Source organism: Pithys albifrons, chromosome 19 (assembly GCF_047495875.1).
Source record: "Pithys albifrons albifrons isolate INPA30051 chromosome 19, PitAlb_v1, whole genome shotgun sequence".
NCBI lineage: Eukaryota > Metazoa > Chordata > Aves > Passeriformes > Thamnophilidae > Pithys > Pithys albifrons.
Genome location: NC_092476.1, coordinates 4036827 through 4056646, shown reverse-complemented (window position 1 = coordinate 4056646; position 19820 = coordinate 4036827). Strand labels below are relative to the sequence as shown.

Sequence of the window (19820 nt, the reverse complement as noted above, 5' to 3'; positions counted from 1 at the left end):
CATGCATCAAATAAGAATGTGAGATATTTAATCATTAGAGCCCTGTAGCTCCAACCATCCCAGCCCTGGGGTTTATGAGCTGCAGCTTGAATTGCCAAAACAGGAGTTTCTGGTTTGTAAAGGCTGCGTGATCCAGGCAGTGCTGCCCTCAGCTGGTGTCTGAGCCTGGGGCCAGGGCTCCACACTGATTTACTGTTAGACCTGGGCAGGGCAGAATGGCCAGCAAGTGCCAACACTTGCTCAGCTGCAGGAGGGAGAAGGTCTGAGCTGAGCCTGCTCCATCTGTAAAACATCTCAAAGATGCAGTTTTTACCTTCCATGAACAGCCCGTGGGCATAGGAGCCTTCTCTAGGTGGAAATGTTATCTCCTCGCGGGTTTTCTTGGTCACATCCACTGCCAGACACATCTTATCCAGTGGCCACTGCTTTTTCCTGGCTGTGGACTGCATGATGGCCGTGAGAAAGGACTGGGGGTTAAAGAATCCTGCCAGCCACACTGTTGCAGGCAGCACAAAGTCTGTTGACCAGACTTCCAGTTCCTGGAAAATAAACCATCAAAGTCCTTCAGGGTGGAGGGTGGGCTGTGAGCCCCAGGACACTGCCAGGAACAGTGTTGACAAAGCTGATGCTTTACTGTGCCTAACCTAAGCATCAGGTAATCTTGCAGGAGGGGTGACTGGCTGGAGGGGGTGTGGGATGAATAAGCAGCAGATTCCCCTGCAGCAATGAAGCTGAATTTGCAGTGCTGTTATTTTTTAACAAAGCCAGTTTTATTAATTTTTTTCTTGGGACATCCAGAGTTGTGATGGGGGGAGCTTATGTTCTTTTGCTACAGTGATGTACTGTAATGGGAACCCTGGTCAGATTTGTGCTCTCAGCCCTAGGGGAACAGCCCCTTTCAGGTACTTCAGGCTGCTTAAAGTGATACTGAGAAATAAACCAGTTAGCAGTAAACCAGTGCACAGCTGGGGAGAGTTCTGATGTCTGGGGTACCCACCCATGTCCCAGGCTCTGACTGTCACATGAACTCTGCTCACCCTGATCCGTAGGAGCAGGTCTGCATACCAGGCTCCCAAGCTGAGGAGGGAGGGATAGGCATAGCGTGTCCAGGATTCTGGAACACTGTCGTAAAAGAGAGCATTTGCCAGCTCTTCCATCTCTGATGTAATCGTCAACTCTCCCTTGGAAAAAGAAAAACCCAGGAAGTGTCACCTGCAGGCAGTGGCAGAACAGGCAGGGAGATGTGCTTGGGCTCAGAATGGAGGGGAGCAGGAGCTTGAGGCTGGCTGGCTGCACCCAGCACAGAGCTGTGGGCGAGAGCTCCAGCAAGGGCAGACAGTGCTTTGGAAATCCTGGGAAATGATCCAGGCAGCTGCCTGCTCCATACCTGCAATCCCAGGTCCAGCTCCTTCAGCGAGCGTCTGATCTCACAGGTCAGGATGTTCATCCTCTCACATTCCTGGAGGGCAACAACCGTGTACGGGGTTTTCTCCTTTGCCTTTTCCAACAGCTCCGCCATGTTAAATGGCTCTGGCAGCTGCCCAAGGATCTCATCCAGGACTGACTTCACCTGGAATGAGAATGCCATAAACTGCTTTTACCCAGGGAAAAATGCTGCAGGTTCATGGTTAATTAAGTTGGTAAGATTTTTCTTTTTCTATCTTGGTGTATCCCTGTGCCTCCTCCTCTGTAACTGATGCTCCATTCTGTTACTAACTGCTCTTGGGTCTTAAAAAGCTGTACCTTTTTTGATAGCCCAGAAAGTAAGAGCTGAGGCCATGGAGGCTGTGAAATTCCCATGTAAGGACAGGCAGTCAGGAAGAAGCCTTTATTTTTTAAATCTGCCATCATGAATGGAGGTTCCCCAGCTCCCTCCATCTGCTGAGAGGCCCCTTGTGAGCCACATGTTGCCAATGGTGCATCTGAGCCCCATCAAGGTGGGACCTTCCTGACCGTGATGCTGCTGCTGTAAGTGCCACTGTCCCCAGGCTGGCAGCCTCTGCACAGCTGGGCTGGAATTGCCTCCCTCTGCTATCCTTATTGTATGATTCTTGCTCTCTCTGTTGTTTCTGGGCCTGCATCTGTCCTCCACCCTCTGGCCTCTCAATAGTCACCATTGAGAAGGCTTTTTTACCTCCATAATTAAAAAACTCCACAAATTTAAAAAAAATCTGTTAATTTCTGCTGTAAAGACACAGGATTTGACTTGCCTGTTCCTCCCGGGAGCTACCTGTGCCTCCGCCAGCCTCGGATTCCTTGGGCTGCAGTTCTAGGACCGTGCGGAAGAGCCTGTCCGAGGTGATGGTCAGGAAGCCCATCTCTGCGTTGGGGTGCAGGCCATACAGGTGGGGACTCTCGCTGGGCAGGTTGTCGTCGATGTACGTGTGGTAGGCCTGAGCGCAGGGGAGGGCTGGTGTTAGCTTGGCAGGTATGGACAGAGAAGCCCAAATTTCCCTGCAGCCTTGAAAACCCATCACTGCCCGCAGGGGGCCATTCACAGCACCTGCCTACGCTCATGGAGGCTGTTTTTTGACTCATGTTTCACCCAAGTTTTTCCCCTCCTGCCCCAGGGACAGGAATTATTTTAATTATTTAGTTCCAGGGGATTGACACTCTTTCCCTAAGCTCCCTTTAGTGAATGTCAGGGAATTCAGACTTGTGTGCATTTATGCAGAGCAGGGGTTTTCCACAGCAAAGCGCAATGTTTGTCTTTCTTACCTCGTAATCCAAGCGGGGAGGGACCGCAAATCCCGGGGCCAAGAATGTGTCCCCTTCCAGCATCTCAGGCTGGACATACTCGCTCAGGTAAGTGCGGCACAGCCGGCGGTCCCAGTCGTCAGTAATGTGCCCTCCATACATGATCTCACCAAAGAGGTACCGGAGATCATCCCATGGTACCTGTGGGGAGAGGCTCGAGCTGGAGCTCCTGTGCAGCTTCCTGGGAGTCCTTCAGGCAGCCACAGGGCCGCAGAGTGATGGCTTCAGGACTGAGCTGTCCTGTGGGCTGTGCTGTGGAGCAGTCACATGGTCATCCCTCACCTTGGCATTGGCCTCCAGGTAGTTGTGCAGGACGTTAACAGAGACAGTCAGATCGCCGCTGTTGAAGGGGTATGGCCTGTTCCAGCCCTGGGTGCCGAACCTGCGTCGCTCAGCCACCACTGCGTGGAAGTAGCAGAGAGCAAACAGGATGCACCTGAACTCAGTCTCTTTGCTACACTGCTCCAGAGTTTCCTGTGGAGGAACAGTGACGGGGGGTTGCATGTGAATATTGCCATCAGATGCTCCTCTAGTTAAGAATGTTCACAGGCAAAGGAGAACTGAAGGTGTTTATTATATAAAAAAGGCATAAAATTGTATTTTAATGCCTTGCTGGTTGGGAACCTTTTCAGTCATTTGTTTATGAGGGAATTAGGACTCCACACCCCAATGCCCTGCTGACAGCTGAGGCATCTTGTTCATGGTAAAACTGCAGCAGCTCCAGGTTCAGTCTCAGGAAAGGCACTGACAATCTGGCACTTCTGTGTGTTGGGAGCCCTCAGGCAGCTCTGGTTACCCCTTAAACCCCTGGGAAATGGGGGCTCTAGGCACTCCAGGAGGTGCTTGCTCAGGGCACAGTGTTTCTGGCTGCAGTGACACCCCTATAAAGATGCTCAGCCTGTGGAACCCTGTGAGGGCATGAGCCAGACACACTGGCTTGAACGGTCCTGAGGAGCCACCTGTGGGAGGGAGGGGAGTAGTGTGGACGGTACCTGGGAGAAGAGGTCGAGGGCTCTGTGCAGATTGGCACGCATGCCTGTCGGTGGCTCGCTGGTGATTTTGATGGAGTTTTCCAGCAGCCCCTGTGGGATGATGTGCGACTCGGGGCTGGGCGCTGGCTCGGCACTCATGAACAGCCGGTACTCAGGGTGGCTGTCCGTGCTGTGCTGCTCTGCCAGCTTCTCCAGCGTGTCCAGCCACCGGGACACCAGATGGATGTTCTGCAACACAAACACTCTGTACCTCGTGAATCTCACCTCCTCCCACCCCCCAAAATTCTTACTGTGTTTCCATAGGGAGAAGGTGCAGCATGACAGGGACACTACTTGAGCTGGGTACATCCAGCTGGCCCAGGCAGTGTCACTGCCATCACCAGTGGGGTGACCGTGTATGTGTGCCTGGACACTGGCAGGGCTGGGAGCCCTGGTGTGCCTGATTGCTGTCAGGGCTGTGCGTCCCGTGGTGCACCATAGTGTGTCCCCCACTCACCTGCAGAATGACCCAATGGCCCTGCGCAGCTGCCACCTCCATGGCCTGTTCTGCCACGATCTCCTGGCCCTGCCCCAGTGACACGTTATGGATCTTCCCATTTTCAATGGTGAAGTTCAGTCTCGTACCTGGGAGGGAAATGTACACCATAATTATTGGTATTGGTGCTGAGCCAGGGGCTGTGCAGTTCCAGCCAGCTGGCCCCACACAGCTGTTGGGGCTGCTGCCAGCCCAAGGTGGGCAGCAGCTTACCCAGTGCCTCCACATCCTTCAGTGGGTCCACACCAGGGGAGAGAATGAAGAACAGGGGTGTGGAGGGGCTGCTCTCCTTGTACACCTCAGAGAGGTCAATGCTCCTTCCTTCCACATACTTGCTCCCCATCTTCTCTTCCACAAATTTCCTACAAAAAAATAGAACCTTCTAGTGAGTTGGAACAGATGCAGTCACTGGGTGCAGCTGGCACAATGACACTGCAGGGCTCTTGCAGGAGAGCCCTGTGCTGAGCACCAGCTCACCTGATGGCGTAGGTCATCCTGTCGGGTCGCAGGCACCGCAGCACACACAGCTTCTGCAGGGCCGACTTGTTCTTCCAGTCCATGGGGAGTACCTCCTTCTCTGGTGCCTCCATCTCTACAAACCTTTTCCATCGCTTTGCTGAGCTCTCAATGTCGCTGTCCAGGTTCCTGAACTCATCCATTTCTGAGAGTGCCTTTGGATTCCGCAGAGAAGGACTAAATCACTCCTGGGCTCTTCTCACCCTCAGAGACCGCATGCAGGTGAACCCGGACACACTGCATTAGTGGCCATGCTGGCATTGGCTTGGCACAGCAGGAAACCTCATAGACCCACCTTGACAGCACCCCAGCCCTGGGTCTGCAGGAAGTCCACAGGAGACGTGACACCAGCTTTGGAAGGGAAGCGCAGGAGAAAGTCCAACTCTGCTGGGTCCACTTCTTTCTTGATGAGCAGGACCTGGAAGTTGGGAGTGCAGCATCACAGCCAGCTGGTGCCTACAGCCCCAGTGCATGGGGCAAGAGGCTTTGAGCATCCAGCAGCAGCACAGAAGTAAGAACAACCTGCCTAAAGTCACATAGACACGTGTTGTACAGCAGGAGTCCCAGACATTCACAGGGATTACCTGGAAGGCAACCTGGGCCAGGAAGATGAGTTTGTCTCTCTCAAAGAGGCCCTGTGCCGTGTACATGTAGACTGAGTAGGTGATCTGGTCTGTCAGGTTGAGCACCCTTTGCTTGGTGTCCTGGCTGGGGGCCGCACGCTGGATGGCTTTCTCAAAAACCCCATTGAAGGCCTGAAGAAGATCCCGGCAGGCTTGTCAGCAGCACGAACACTGAAACACTGAATCTCCATGCTCCCCCAGCCCCATCCCACTCGCACACACCAGCCCCCTCCTCACTCCCCATCTACCTTGAGAGAGAACTGGTAGATGGGGTTGATCTTGCTGAGGTCACTCAGGATGAAGTACAGCAGGGATGCGCGCTCTGCCGCCAGGCGGTAGTTTTCTCTTGCAACGTTTATTTGTACTTCAGTGACTTTGGCTTCTTTCACCTGTAGGCACATGGGGGCGGGTGTTACCAGAACCATGGCATGGACTTAAGCACTGCCCTGCCCTCCTGCTGGGTGCCCAGCTGAGCTGTCCCTCTGCCTGTGGCACCAGGTCCAGGGCAGCGTGTTTACTTTTTCCTCAATTTCCTTGGCTGTGCGTTTCGTTATCTCCAGATTTTCAACCAGAGCCGTGTCCCGCAGGAAGTCCCCTCCAGCAGCTGACAGCCGGGCGAGCAGTGAGTCCTCCAGCTCCTTCAGCTTGATCTTGAACTCATTCTGGCTCTTGGTTAGGTTTGCCTGTGACAGCAGTGCCCAGGGATGCATCACTCCAGAGATCAGGATCGAGTGCTGGCACCAGTCATTGTCATAGGGCCACCAATGTGCTGGTGCAAGAGGAGGGGGAACATGGCCCCTCCTGACACCCACCATCACCCACCTGGGCAGCGCTGGCTGCAGGGGACAATGGGGGACCTGCAGTCACAGGGTCCTGACCAGGACTTGCTTGGCTCTCAACTAACAGCAGCAAGCACGCAGAGGAAAGCTCTCCTGCTCCCGGCCCCAAAACCTCCCCAGTGCCTTGGCCTCTCCCACCCCTCCAGCCAGCAGCTGGAGCTGTACCTTGAGGGTCTCCAGGTCTGGCCGCTCCCGGGCCACAACGGCAGCCAGGAGCTGGTCCTCCAAGCCCTCCCGCGTCACCAGGAAGTTGATGAGAGTACACTGAGCCTGCACCTCTGGCTTGTAGTGTGGGTTGAAACATCGTGTGTGCAGGATCAAGCGAAAGTGCTCATTATACTCCACTTCTTTATCTCCAATCCTCATATATCTGTTCAGTTAATTAAACAAAAATAATCCCCACACACTGGTTAGTAACTAATCATAGACAGATATCATCAGCTCATGTGCTGTTCCCAGCTACTCAAAATTAATTTCTTTGGTTGGGAGAAGGTGAAGCAAGGGCAGAAGTGCCAAACCAGCCCTGGCAGGGCAAGGGTGGAGGAGCAGGAACTGGAGGCTGCTGTGCTGCAGCCCCCCATGGCTTCTGGAATGCTTCTCGCCTTCCAGCTTACGTCCTGCTTATGGTAGGTGCCCTAGGGAACATGTCCTGAAATCACTAAATGAACAGCATGCTGTGGACAAGAACAGCCCAAAAGGCACATCTAGTACAGTGGATGAACATACACTGGAGAACACAGAGGAGTGTGGCCAAAACCAAGGAAGGATCAGGTCCCCAGCTGCCCGCAGCAAAGGAACATCGACCAGCATTTTGGGGCAAGAGTGGTTGCTCAGGGCAGGTGAAACCCCTTGGCACTGGGGTGTGCTGACCTGCCCTTGGCGGTGGTCCTGCCCAGCAGTGGGTCCAGCACTGCCTCCACTGTCTCACCGATGTCCTCAATCAGCAGCGTCTGTCCTTCGGAGACTGCCTGTGCAATTATGTCCAGGTACCTGAATGGAGAGGGGAGAGGTGTGTGGCAAGCCTGTTTGCTGTGGGGGGCTTAGGCATTCTGCAGGGAGCTCTTAGGGTGCCTTCCAGCCACTGTGCCCTGTCGGGACCCTGGTGTGCTCTGCCAGCCCTGGCCCCCCCAGAACCTGTGGAGCTGCGGCCCTCGGGTGCCCTGAGTCTGATGGGGATGTGGTTGCCCTGCACCCTTTGATGGCAGGGAAAAGGGAGCAGTGGAGCCCAAGCCTGTGCCCATTCTGCAGCCCCTGGCCCACCTCCGCTGGCCCATGCGGACGACCTGCAGCTCCTCCCCGTATTTGTTCTTGATCCACTTGCTGCCCTGGAGCTGGGCGTCCACAAGCAGTGGCCACCGCTGGGTGCTGCAGAGGATGGCGGCGTTCTCGGTGGAAGTGCGGTCGCTGGGCAGCCCCTGGTTGTTCCAGGCAGCCACGTCGGCGGAGTCTGTGAGGAGGCTGAGGGGGTCCAGGCCTGGGGTGATGGGGATGGGTACCTGCAGGAAGGGGCTGTTGGGTGCCTGACCACAGAGTGGTGGGAGCCCCCAGTGCTGGTGGGCAGGGGTGAAGGAGCTGCGAGCACGCTGTGATGGAATCTGTGGCCTCTCACCGTCAGCCCATTGAGAAAGGGGATCCACTGCTGCTCCAGCAGCTCAGCTCTGTACTTCTTGGTGAAGTATCCAACATAGGACACAAAGGCGGCAACCAGGAGCACATCCCCACACAGCAGCTTCTCCTGCTCTCTGAGCAGCTTCACTGACTCAGCCCAGCGGATGTTTTCAGACGCCAGACCCCCGACAAGCCTGGGGGATCAGAGCGGATGGTGGCTGCTCTGCTGCTGGTGCTTCCAGTGCTGTGACCCGGTGGCAGGGACAGGGATGACTCAGCCATGATGCTCCAGGGTGTCATCACAAAATGGCTCTGTGGCTGCATCCCCCCCTGAATTTTTGGCCTAATTCATCTCAGTTTTTTTTAATTTGGGGAGAGTATGGGGGGCTCTGTTGCTCCCACAGCCACCAGGCAATGCCACGGGGCAGCAGCCTGCCCCAGTGCTTTGGAGCTGGCATTTGCACAGTACCTGTTTGCCAAGGTGATGACTTTGTTGGTTTCATCAGCCTCCTGCTGGCATTTGATCTTTTCTGCTGTGGCTTTCTCAAACTGAGCAGTGAGAGTCGCCAGATTGGCATTCAGGGTCTTTGGAAGAGAACAGCCCCACAGTTATTCCCTACCTGGACAGGAGGCTCCATGGCCCCAGAGCTCTGCAGTGGCCCTGTCCTGGCACAGTGCTTGGCCTGGGCTCTGGGGTCATGGAGTTACAGAAATCTCCTTCTTGTTTGGTGGCTGAGGGTGCTGTGGCAGGTGCCGGTGGCTGGCCCTGGCCAGGGACTGAAGGGACACACACTTACAACAATTTTGCTCTTAATGCGACTGAGCCTCTGCTGCGCCTCCGCCAGCTCAGCATCAGCATCAGCCACCGCCTGCCTCTTGGGCTTGACCTCGCAGTGCACCTCGTAGAAGCGGACCATGTTGAGGCACCAGGAGCACAGCCCCGCCGCAGCTGTTGACTTGGACTTGATGAACTCGGGATCAAACCCGGGGTCTGCCCGGTATGGCCTGGAATGGGAGCACATGCTGTGCTATGGCACCACGCCGTGGCCACCAGCAGCCCTTCCCGCTCCTCCTGGGGCTTGGGCTGCCTGTGGGCAGCAGAGTGGGAGAGCAGGGCCAAGACCTGGATCCCACTCCTGCCCCCAAACCCTGCGGTGCTCCCGGGTGAGGGTCCCCCCAGCCACCCCTCCCAGAGCAGCTGGTGCCAAGGGCTGGGAGGGGGCAGGAACCAGCCACAGACTCACTGAAATGCCTTCAGACAGGGCTCAGGGATGTTTTCCCCATCATAGTTTTGTAAGCTTGAAAGGAAAGTGTCTGCTTTTCCTATTTTGACTTTTGCTGCTGTCCAGCTCTTGTCCTTTGGAATTTTGCCATTTTCAGCTGTCAGAATCAACACAGCTGCCATCACGTTCACCACTTCTGGGGGTGGGGCTCCGAAGGACTTCAGCTCTGTCAGGTTGTACTGGAAGGACCACAGGGCAGCTGAGCATCCACCCTGGTGCAGGGCTGCCAGTGCTAGCTGGGCACCTGCTGTCCACTGAAAGCTTGCCCACCTTGTTGAGGGTGTTGAGGGCCTCACGGGCAGCAGAGAGCACCACCTCTGCTTCTGCCAGGTCGGATGCACAGGCTCGTTGCTTCTCAGCCACGACCTGGGGAGGGAGGATGTGAGATGGGGTGAGTGGCTGTAACCACAGAGCTCATGCTGCCCTGTCCCACACTGGGCACTGGCTCAGTGCCACATACCTTGTTGATGGCCTCGACCTTCAGCTCCTCCTCATCAGCAATGGCTTTCTCCTTGGTGACCTTCTCTGTCTCAACACCCACCACGTGGATCAGTTTATCTGTGTCCTCGTTCTTCTGCTTCAGCTCTGCCTCCTGGACTGCCAGCATGGCTTTCAGGTCGTCCACCTTGATGAGGGGGAGAAATGGAGCAGATCAGAGGGCCAATCCTGCCAAGCCCTGCCTGGCCTCACAGTGGTGGCTTGGTACAGCTCAGAGACCCTGCAGGGACATGCCTGCTCTCTCCCCCCATGCCAGACCCATAGCAGGCATGATGCACAAGCGAGGTTGTAGACAGGCACCTGTGATGCTGTGCTCTGCAGCTTCGTCAACCCCTTCTCCAGCCTCTCGATGTTGGCAGAGAGCATGCTCCTTTTACTTGCTAGCAGGTTTTGGTAGAGCTTTATCTGTTCCAGGAACGTCTTTGGCGTGGTGTAATTATAGCGTCTATCCACGGCCAGGTAGGTCTTGGACATCTCTTTTGCGCTCGTGTGGACATAGGACATGAACTGGCTGATGGAGGCCTTGACCTCCGGCTGCATGGGGAGCACAGGCAGGGAGCTGCTGCAGTAGGTGGCTGTGGTGATGTGCCAGGGCTGCACTGAGCCCTCCTGCAGCGCTGGCTCTGTGTCCAGCCACAGAGGCCAGAGAAAAGTGACCCTTTTTGTTAACAGCACAATGCGGGGCTGAGACATGCTGGTGGTCACAGCACTGGCACTGGTTCATGTGCATCCAGCTCTGGGTCCCAGACTCAACCCTGCTTGGGGGGAAGCTGCTGTCCCCAGGCTGTTACCTGTGGGGCTGTTTTAAGGACAGCAGGAAATGAGGGAAGATGAATCCCCATGAGCACAGTGCAGGGCTGCAGGCTCTGACTCAAGAACCAGCTGTGAACCTATTCCAGATCTATTTGCAGCTTGCTGCCCTTTGCCCCCTGGGTCATGCCAGACCCTGCTCTCTGGGCTCACTAACCAAGGAGAGTAGTAAAAATGTGGGGATCCCCAGCACCCCAGGACAGTGGCTGTGCTTGTAGTCTCAGCTCACCTCGATGTCCTCCGTTTCCTCCAGGAACCTGCTGCTGACAGACACGAGAGCATCCTCTGGCCACTCATGGAACCAGTCGATGGCTGTGCAGTTGACCACGGCAGGGAACCTCCTGGCCCGCACACGCAGGGTTGAGCCCACGGGGGAGAAGCAGAGGACAACCTGGGGCAGAGCAGCACTGTTGAGTGGGTATCCCACTGTTGGGGTGGCAGGAATGTCACCAGGGACTCCACATGACTGCAAGGCTTCTGGTGCAGGCTGGGCTTGGTTGCCCTGCCAGTACATGGGAGGTGGTCTGTGATTATGCACCCTGTGCTGCTCAGCAGAGATGGAATTGGGTTCCCTTTGGTGACTGTGGTCAACACAGTGCTTGTGTCAGCGTCACTGTGAGTGCCCAGCACAGCCCACAGCCCTGGAGGCTGCTGACCCCCCTCTGCCTCCAGGGTGGTCAATACAGGGGTGTTTTGTTCTGCCCTGCACCCTGGTACTGGGGACACCTCGGGAGCCCCTGAAAACACCTTTTGCCCAAACCCACCACCCTGGAATGTAACTCTATTGCAAAGAAGTCTTGGATCAGGCAAGTCAGGGGTATGGACAAACCATCCTGGGGAACAAACACTCACCCTTAACTGGCGCCGGACTTTTTCTATAAAGAATTTCCAGCAATTTTCCTTTGAATCCTCCAATCCAAGGGACTTCACTTGGGGTCTCATGGCACCGATGATGGTTTCCAGGTCAGAATCCTGAAAGAGACCTGGCACTTCTCCAGACGCCAAGAAATCATTGATTAGAACCAGGAATGGTTCTTCAGCCACCTGGGAATCTGTCATCAGGAACATGGTGGGGATGTTCTTCACAGCAGCCTTGATGTACTGCGAGGCGAGGTCCAGCTGGGGCAGAGAGAAACTGTCACCCCCCAGTTCAACCTCCATGAGGTGTTCTCCAAAGCAACCTGTTCGGAGCAGCCCTGGGTAGCCGGAGGGGAGCCTTTGGGAAGGATCTTTTGGGAAGGAGCTGGTGTCAGCTGCTTAGCCCGGAGGTGAATGCAGCATCAGAGCTGCCCACACTGCACCTGCCCTCCTCACCAGTGGCTCCTGCCTGTCCCTGGCTGTGGAAGTCCTGTGGCCCCTTAGGGCAGGACTCTCGGGTGTCACCTGTGAGTAGATGCTGGTGTGCAAATGCCCTGACACGAGGAGAGCAGAGCCCCCTAAGCCCACCCTAGGCACTGGCACTGCAGGTGCAGGACCTCTCCCCAAGAAGGCAGCACTGGCCCAGGGTCCAAAGCTGCACTCACCTTCAGGTCCGGGGTGCTGTAGCCTTTTCTCAGCGTGATCTGGAACACGCTCAGGTTGCTGATGTGAGCTGCCAGCCGTGCCAGGCTCTGCTTCCCGCTGCCTCCCACCCCCACCAGCAGTGCGTTGCCCCGGGGAGACTCCAAGATCCGGCTAATTCTGCAAATGTGAGACACCGCATCTTCAAAGAGCACCTGAAGAAAACAGGAGGAGAAGGTTTGGTGTTCTGGATCAGGGCAGGGAAGTAGCAAGTGCCCCATAACGCACCGACACAAGCAGCAGGATGCCGCAGTCACACCTTTTTGGGGTGGCACTGCCTGCCACAGGCACTTACCAGGTTCATTGCCGCATTCACCTCATTATAGCTGTCCAGGGCTTCCCCCAGCAGCTCATTCAGAGTTTTCCAGCTTGACACCGGCATATACTTGGACTCATCAAGGCCTTGGGCGAAGTGGCAATAGATGTTGGGCTTGGCAAACACCATGTCTTCACTGAGGTCCTGGGAAAGGCAATTCCAGCCATGGGTTTCAGCTGTGGGGCTTGGCCATGGGATACCCAGGAGGTGCACTCTCCTTTTCAGCACAACCTACTTGAAAGGAGGCTTTGCAGGTGTCTGCCAGCAGCTTCCTGAAGCTGGCCTGATCCTGTTCGTCAACGAGCTTGTCTCCATACACCCTTTCTGCTTCGTGAAGCCAGAGACGCACCAAGTCCACAGGGCTCTTCAGGCACTCGGGTGTGGAGAAGAGCAGCCCCTGACAAACATACAAACCCCACAGCCCTCAGCGTGATTTTAGTGTCACTCTCACTCAGAACTGAGTGTAAAGGTTGGCTCTGGGAAGAGGCCAAGGCCCATTTCAGGAACAAGGTATGCTGCAAGGATGTGGGATGAGGAAATGGAGAAATAAGGATGTTTTAGAAGAAACAGCCCTCCCACTACCTGAAATATATTGGAGAGGTCCCGCAGGTTGAAGAGGTAGTGGAACTTGATGGCTGTTGGCAGAAAGGTGGAGGCAACCCTCTTGTGCAAGGCTGTTGGGAGGAGAGGGGGGTAAATGTATGCCAGGTCCCCAAAGCCCCTGAACCTGGCTCCATCAACAGTGCATTCCCCAGGGGCCACTGCTGGCATGTCCCACCCCAGCATGGCAGGGGCTCACCCAGTGCTGCTGCTACCAGCTGGGGCTGCATCTTCTGGAGAGCCAGTGGCACCTGCTGCCGGGCCAGGTGCTGCTTGAGAATGGTGCCGTACACAGTCTGTAGAGTCTCCCAGCTGGGAAAGCTCACGGCAAGGATGCAGAAGTGGCGCTGCAGAAACGGGCAGAAGTTGACATGGGTGCTTTGCCCCATGGGGGCTGACACAGCCAGAGAGCAGCCTGGGGTGCCCTGCCCCATCCCACCCTCTGGGCTTCGGTCCCAGAGGTGCGAATGTGCTGGGCATAGCCCAGCCCCTGGATCCTGCACACCTGCAGCCGTGAGTCGATGGTGAAGGACCCTGCGGTTGGGTTCATGCAGGCCACGTACTGGCAGTTGCGAATGTCCTTCAGGGTCAGTTTGGTCCTGTCATACCTGTGCAGGGACCAGCATTGTGATGCTTTCCCTGGGGACAGGGACAGGTTCACCCCTTCATGCTGTGCCCTTCCAGCACCCACCAGTGCCCATGGTCCAAGTGCTGCCGGATGAGTGTGTGCGGTGCCACAGTGCCGTACTTGTCCACCTCTGGCATGTTCATGTCATCAATGAAGTAGACCAGCTTTTTGTTGCCGTGTGGGCCATAGATTCTTCCTGATTTCTTCTCCAGGGGTTTCTCAAGGACCGCTGCAGCAAGAGGAGCAGGTGGGTGGTTGGTCAGTACTGCAGGACCCTGTGGCACAGCCTGGCGTGGGGCCAGCTGCTGAATCTGCCAGCCTTACCCTGCAGCATGGCTGAGGTGGTGTAGAAGTTGAGAGGCACAGACTGCACCACATATTCATCTGTGCCAAGCGCTGCCAGCTTGTCCCACATCAGGACCGACTTTCCCGTCCCCGCGTTCCCCACCAGCATCACTGGCCGCTCCTTCTCCATCAGCAGGTCCAGGAAGTAGCGGAGGCGGATGGTCTCTGTGGTGTGCACCATGGCGGCCTGGGGAGAGGCCATCAGTCCATGTGCTCGCCCCAGCATTGGCAGAGATGACATCCTCCACTGGAGCAGTGGGCAGCATGCCAGTGCCCCACACGGTGTTCACAGCATCTCCAATGGACGATGCTCTCTGCATACAAACCTGCTCCCTCTTGAAAGCTACAGGTCTTGGGTACTCAGTTGTTTTAAAGACTTTCTGACCAAAATGGAGTTATTACACGGAAGAACACAGACAGTTCATGAAACCACCCCTGGAGTCTGCTCAGCCCACCACTTGTGGTTCCTCACCCTTGCCTTGACAGTTTTGATAACCCACCGAGACAACATTGCAGGAGACACAAATCAAGTGCTAAAGCACATTTTGCACTCAGGCAATAGTCACAGTTATTTCATGAGACTCTATGAAGCTGCAGGTTAATCTAAAGTTAAAGAGGTGGAACTTGTAGCCCTTGCTGGAGTTTCTGCAGGTTAAAGAGAACCACAGGAAGCCATTGGGTGTGCTGGATGCCACTACCCCAAATCCCAGTGATACTCCAGGCATCGCTGAGGGGAAGTCTGTAGAGTAATAAATAATCAAATAAACTATACAAACATAGAGCTCATAGGAAATACCTGTAAGGGGACTTCGGGGTCAAGCTCGAACTCTGGCACTTTTTCATCCCAGGGTTTGAAGGTCTTTGTTTCTGGATCAATGTAATAATCAAAAACCGACCCGTCATTAGGAAACTTGATGGTTTTAAAATCCGTCAGCCACCACTTGCTGAACTGCTGGCGGTGATCCACCAGCTGGGGACAAAACAGAGACATTCAGACACTCAGCCACATGATGGGATGCAGCAAGGTATGGCAGGTGCTGGCTGGTCCCATGGCTGTACCTGGTCCTGAAACAAGGCCCCACCAAAGGCCCAGGCACAGGCGAAGACAAAGTAGAGCTCATATTGCTCACGAGGAGAGTCTGGCGGGACACTCTTTGGAGTCAGGAGACATTCCAGCAGGGACAGCACTGTCTGTATGGCTGTCACCTCGGGGACAGGGGTGATCGTCTTGAACCCAGACCTGAGCTTCTCCAGGCATGGTGGCAGGTACTTGTCAAAGAGGCTCATCAGAATGGCCTTCTCAGACTTTACCGTCCTCGTCTCGAGCCAGCTGGTCACAATGCTGTGAGAGGGACAAGAAGGGATGCAGTGAGCATGTGAGTGCCAGTGTCCATCCCATCCCATCCCATCCCATCCTGTCCCATCCCATCTTGTCCCATCCCATCCCATCCCATCCCATCCCATCCCATCCCGTCCCATCCCATCCCATCCTGTCCCATCCCATCCTGTCCCCATTCCATCCCAACCCATCCAAACAGATCCCATCTTGTCCCATCCTGTCCATCCGATCCCTTCCCACCCCATCCTTCTCTCTCCCTGGCTCACGGGTTCCAGCCAAGGTCTGTGGGGTTGATGTAGAGAATTCCAGCCCGGGACACGGTGGCCGGCGTGGCCGTCCGCAGGTGACTGATCTCAAAGATGAGCCGCATGGTGGGGGTGAGTGGGATACGCTCGTTGCTGGCCAAGGTGAGAACCTGGGGGAAGCAGCTCATTGTGGGGGATGCCCAGAGCTGATCCCCCTGAGTTAATGAACAAGCAAAGCCCCTGGGGTGTGATGGCACCAACCTTATTGTCATCCATGACTGTGTTGAGGGACTCAATCCACATGGGATCAATGTCTCCATCGAGAATGATCCACTTGGGCCCATCGTGTGTGATGTTGGCCAGGTCACGCATTGCTGTGGAGAACAGACCTGCCCCACAGAGAGATATGGGTTGGTCCTCTCCACACAGCCATTTCCTGGGAGACACACAGGACTGGTGCTCCCATGAAAGACATTCCTCCTCCCTCCTGCTCCAGGAAAGAGTGCCAAAGGAAAGGTCTTCCCATTCCATCTCACATCCCATAAATAGAGCTCACAGCATTGGTGTCTCACCATCTTTCCACTCCCGTGTGGCTGGATGAATGATCCCAAACAGTTCATCGCAGGTCACAGCCTTGGGGTCGAGGTCCACGGTGACTGGCCTCCGCTTCAACGTTTGGTACGTTTTATTGAGCGATCTTAGCACCTGTGGAAGGGGATGGTGGAGCTGTGGGTGCTGCTCCCACTGGGGTGTCCACAGCCTTCAGCAGCAGGGGGCATGGAGTCCTGCTCCCATGTGGACTGGTGCTGGGAATGCGCCTGACCTCCCTCTGCAGAACCAGCTCCTGGCTGGGCTGTTGTGGGAGCTCAGACCCCACCAGCCAATACTGTCCTGTCATCCTGCCAGCACCACAACATGCACAGCATCGTGAGAGTGTGTCCCTGCCTGCTCCCTATCTTGTCCCTGCTCCACTCATGGGGGTTCTGGGCAGCCCCCGACCTGTGCATCCCAGACCTGCTCAGCTCCGTGGGCTCAGTCTGGCACACAGTGCTGAAGAGCCTGGCATGGTCATGGCTGCACTGCAGGCCCCTACCCAAATGCTGCTCTCCAGAGCCGGGGTCTGCATGGCTGGCTGAGGCTCATGGCCATGCCCTCACCAAGAGCTGCGGGAGGCCATGGGATGTGCTTGGGCCCCATGTCCTAAGGATGGTTTGGCTGCTCTACCTGGGATTTGCCACAGCCGGCATTGCCGATGACGAAGACAGAGTGTCGCACTTGCAGCAGCTCCTCCAGCTGCACCACCTTCAGCACAAACTTCTCCTCTGCCTGCAGCTTCAGCTCCAGCACGGAATCATGGATGACCTGGGAGGGAGAGCAGGTGCTGACCACTGGCAGCCTTGGCAAGACCCTGGAAATGAGTCAGCCACCCCCAGAAGTACTGAATGGACCATCAGCCTCTGGATCCTGCCAGGGCTGAGACATTTCCAGTGCTTGTGGGTGTGCCTGGGCTTGCACCTTCTCAAAGTTGAGGTCCCTCTTCCTGGGGACATCCAGCGCTGGGAACAGGTCCCCAATCAGCCCCATGAACACAGGCAAGTCATCTGTCACGATCTTGGGGATGTTGAAGTCTCGCAAAGCTCTCATCAGAACCTGGTCCTCGGCAGAGCCAGGGTCCCCCCTCTTCAAGGAGCCTGCCACCACCAGGACGGACTTTATGGCCCGCAGCCCCCAGTCATAGTGGTCCTGTGACAGACAACAAAGAATCACCATTTCATTTTGGTTAGGGAGAACTGCTTTAAATAGCATCACAGAAGAACACTCTATCACCCAACACCCAGGTCAACCACACGGTGCCCAGCAGGCTGGACCTAAACTGAGCTTGTTTACAAGAGAAGCCTTCAACAGTCACGGGGGGAATGGGAATCCAGCTTCCTTCTTGGAGAGATGTTTGAGGTGTAAGACACCTCTCCTGAGATGAATAATATCTGGAAGCTCTCACCTTAACTGGTTCAATTCTAATTCTAATTCTAATTCCATGTTATTCTGCTTTTGGCCTTCTTGATTCCTTCCCTGAGGCAGAAAGATACCATATGATGCATCAGATGGAAGTGGAACTTGTCCTGCCATAAACCTGAGCTGTGCAGAATGTCACCTGATGTGTCTCCACCAGCAATCCCAGTACAGTGTTTCAGGTCTGAAGTTCAAATGGACTCTTTCCTCTCACAGCACTGTGTGATATTGTTAATTACCTGTTTTGACAATAGCTCTTTGCAGAGTGTGTATAGAGTGATGAACTTTCTTGCCAGGAGCCTGGCATCGAGAAACCCCTCTGCCACAAGCATGATTTCGCAGATCAGTTCAAAATCAGGGACCACCATGGCGCAGGGTCTGGAGAGGAGCAGCAGCAGTTGGCAGGGCCACACACCATGTCTTCACCCTTCCACAGTCCCCAGGGTTTGCCCCGAGTTTCCAGTACAAATCCTTCCCTGATGCAGAGTTACATTGCTAGGGTCTCTGGCCCAGCCTCCTGCTCCAAGCAGGGCTCATGTCCCAGCCAGATCAGGGCACCCAGCCCTTTTGCAGTCACAGTTTGAGTTCCTCCCATCCCTGTGCCTTCCCTTCCAGCATTTCACCATGTTTTTATCTTACTCTTGACTGGATTTTTAGCTGGAGTGGCAATTAGACCCCCCAAGCATCCTGTTCCCCTGCTGAGCAGCCCAGCTCACCCAGCCTGGCCACATCCAGGGAGTGACAGGTCTGTCCTGTGGTGCCAAGGGCTCCCTGACACCAGGGCCACCAGTGCACACGAACACCCTCAGCTTAGGATACATGATGGATGTGACTCACAAGTGCCACTGCAGAGGTAAGCACTGTGGTGACACCAACTCACCTGAACAGAGCTTTTAGATTCTCAGGCAGCTCTGTGCGCCCAGCATAGCCAGGGTTCATGGTGATGAACAGCCCAACCGATGGCACCAGGGAGATAGTCTCTCCAAGGAAGTTGAATGTTTTCTTCTTGGCACGGATTGCATCTTGAATACATTTCACCTGTCAGGTGAAAAGAGGTGTTGGTGCTGGCAGCTCCCAGGTCCCTGCCCAGTGTCCTGGCTCACTCTCATTACCGCTCAAAGTGACCCTGGGATTTGTCTGTGCCAGAAATAACACTGAGATTTTACTGAGGCCACAACAGCAGGAGAGCTGGCCTTAAACCAGCTCCTTCCCAATCACCCCAACTCCCTGTCCTGGGCAATGGCAGAGCTGGGCAGTGACAGATCACCAGGATGGAACACAAATTGCCTGCACTGCTGTGCTTCCACTCACCACCCTGTGTCCAAACAGGGCACAGTGGAGAGAACAGCAGCAAACTGTCCCACAAGTCACATTTAGCTGGGACAGCATCCAGAACATGAGCTGGGAAGTCTCTTTGGCACCCAGTGCTGTGGGGTTGTGGGGACAGCACACACCTGCACCGCGATGACGGACAAGACTTCCACCAAAATGCGATTGAACTCGTCGAAGCAGCCCCAGGCGCCTGTCTGAGCCAGTCCCTTGTAGATGTTTCCACAGGACTGGAGAGAAACAGAGCATCAGGATGGGGCTCAGGTGCTGTGATCCTGCATGGCAGCTGTGATGGGGGGGTTGGTGATAAAGTTCTAGGGCTGAGAGCTGCTCGTGCTGTATGGAGTGTGCTCTTCCCTAACGAACTGCCCCACAGCGATATAGCCTCCCAGCCCTGTGCTCCCCTGTGCTCCAACAGACCAAAACCAGGGTCTCCCTTGTCTTGGAAACCCCATGGTTCTCACCTTGGTGCCACCATCCTGTTGCCCTGTGCCCTACCTTGTAGTCCATCTGCTCAGAGCAGTTGAACACATAGACCATTATGCCCACCGCCCGGCCCAGGTCCTTGGTGGTCTCTGTCTTCCCAGTGCCTGCAGGGCCTGCGGGGGCCCCCCCCATATAGAGGTGGAGGGACTGTGTCAGGGTGATGTAGCACCTGTGGAGAGAGGACATGGGCTGAGTGGGGCCAAGGAGCCACAGGCAGCAGGAGATGTGGGGAGTTGAGCCCAAACCTGTCCGTCAGGGGGGTGATGACGAGCCGGGGGGTGTTCCCCAGGTACTCGTAGGCATACTGGAGCTGAGCATCACAGATGTTGGCATAGCAGTGCTTCTTTTCCTCGTCCCAGCGGTGCCGGAGCTGGGACTGCCAGGCGAATGCTTGGTCACTCTCCACCTGCAAAACAGCCAGCTGTGGAAGGCAGGTGGCACTGGCACTGCCCAGCCATGCCTGCCAGGACAGCAAGCTCCCATTCATGCCTGAGGACCATT

The 19820-nt window shown here is 55.5% G+C and overlaps 1 protein-coding gene across 3 annotated transcripts in view; it reads right to left on the bottom strand.

The window, feature by feature from the left end:
• The window catches only part of DNAH17 (dynein axonemal heavy chain 17), a 32187-nt gene that overhangs the window by 809 nt on the left and 11558 nt on the right, over positions 1-19820 (bottom strand). For all 3 annotated transcript variants that reach the window (XM_071573840.1, XM_071573841.1, XM_071573842.1), the window contains exons 34-79: positions 19565-19725; positions 19332-19488; positions 18959-19063; positions 18385-18542; positions 17744-17882; positions 17010-17237; positions 16719-16856; positions 16067-16199; positions 15756-15883; positions 15516-15664; positions 14970-15252; positions 14707-14880; positions 13890-14097; positions 13629-13794; positions 13443-13545; positions 13137-13284; positions 12920-13011; positions 12573-12734; positions 12317-12481; positions 11985-12176; positions 11314-11580; positions 10691-10852; positions 9952-10185; positions 9614-9778; positions 9424-9519; positions 9115-9332; positions 8668-8875; positions 8340-8455; positions 7872-8064; positions 7523-7758; positions 7133-7252; positions 6428-6632; positions 5942-6106; positions 5672-5812; positions 5385-5555; positions 5096-5218; positions 4762-4955; positions 4498-4646; positions 4246-4373; positions 3750-3977; positions 3040-3231; positions 2719-2898; positions 2211-2393; positions 1388-1570; positions 1038-1181; positions 314-539 (exon numbers count right to left, since the gene is read on the bottom strand). In XM_071573840.1, coding sequence (XP_071429941.1) covers positions 314-539; positions 1038-1181; positions 1388-1570; positions 2211-2393; positions 2719-2898; positions 3040-3231; positions 3750-3977; positions 4246-4373; positions 4498-4646; positions 4762-4955; positions 5096-5218; positions 5385-5555; positions 5672-5812; positions 5942-6106; positions 6428-6632; positions 7133-7252; positions 7523-7758; positions 7872-8064; positions 8340-8455; positions 8668-8875; positions 9115-9332; positions 9424-9519; positions 9614-9778; positions 9952-10185; positions 10691-10852; positions 11314-11580; positions 11985-12176; positions 12317-12481; positions 12573-12734; positions 12920-13011; positions 13137-13284; positions 13443-13545; positions 13629-13794; positions 13890-14097; positions 14707-14880; positions 14970-15252; positions 15516-15664; positions 15756-15883; positions 16067-16199; positions 16719-16856; positions 17010-17237; positions 17744-17882; positions 18385-18542; positions 18959-19063; positions 19332-19488; positions 19565-19725 — 7816 coding nt within the window. The remainder of the gene's footprint in view (positions 1-313; positions 540-1037; positions 1182-1387; positions 1571-2210; positions 2394-2718; positions 2899-3039; positions 3232-3749; positions 3978-4245; positions 4374-4497; positions 4647-4761; positions 4956-5095; positions 5219-5384; positions 5556-5671; positions 5813-5941; positions 6107-6427; positions 6633-7132; positions 7253-7522; positions 7759-7871; positions 8065-8339; positions 8456-8667; positions 8876-9114; positions 9333-9423; positions 9520-9613; positions 9779-9951; positions 10186-10690; positions 10853-11313; positions 11581-11984; positions 12177-12316; positions 12482-12572; positions 12735-12919; positions 13012-13136; positions 13285-13442; positions 13546-13628; positions 13795-13889; positions 14098-14706; positions 14881-14969; positions 15253-15515; positions 15665-15755; positions 15884-16066; positions 16200-16718; positions 16857-17009; positions 17238-17743; positions 17883-18384; positions 18543-18958; positions 19064-19331; positions 19489-19564; positions 19726-19820) is intronic.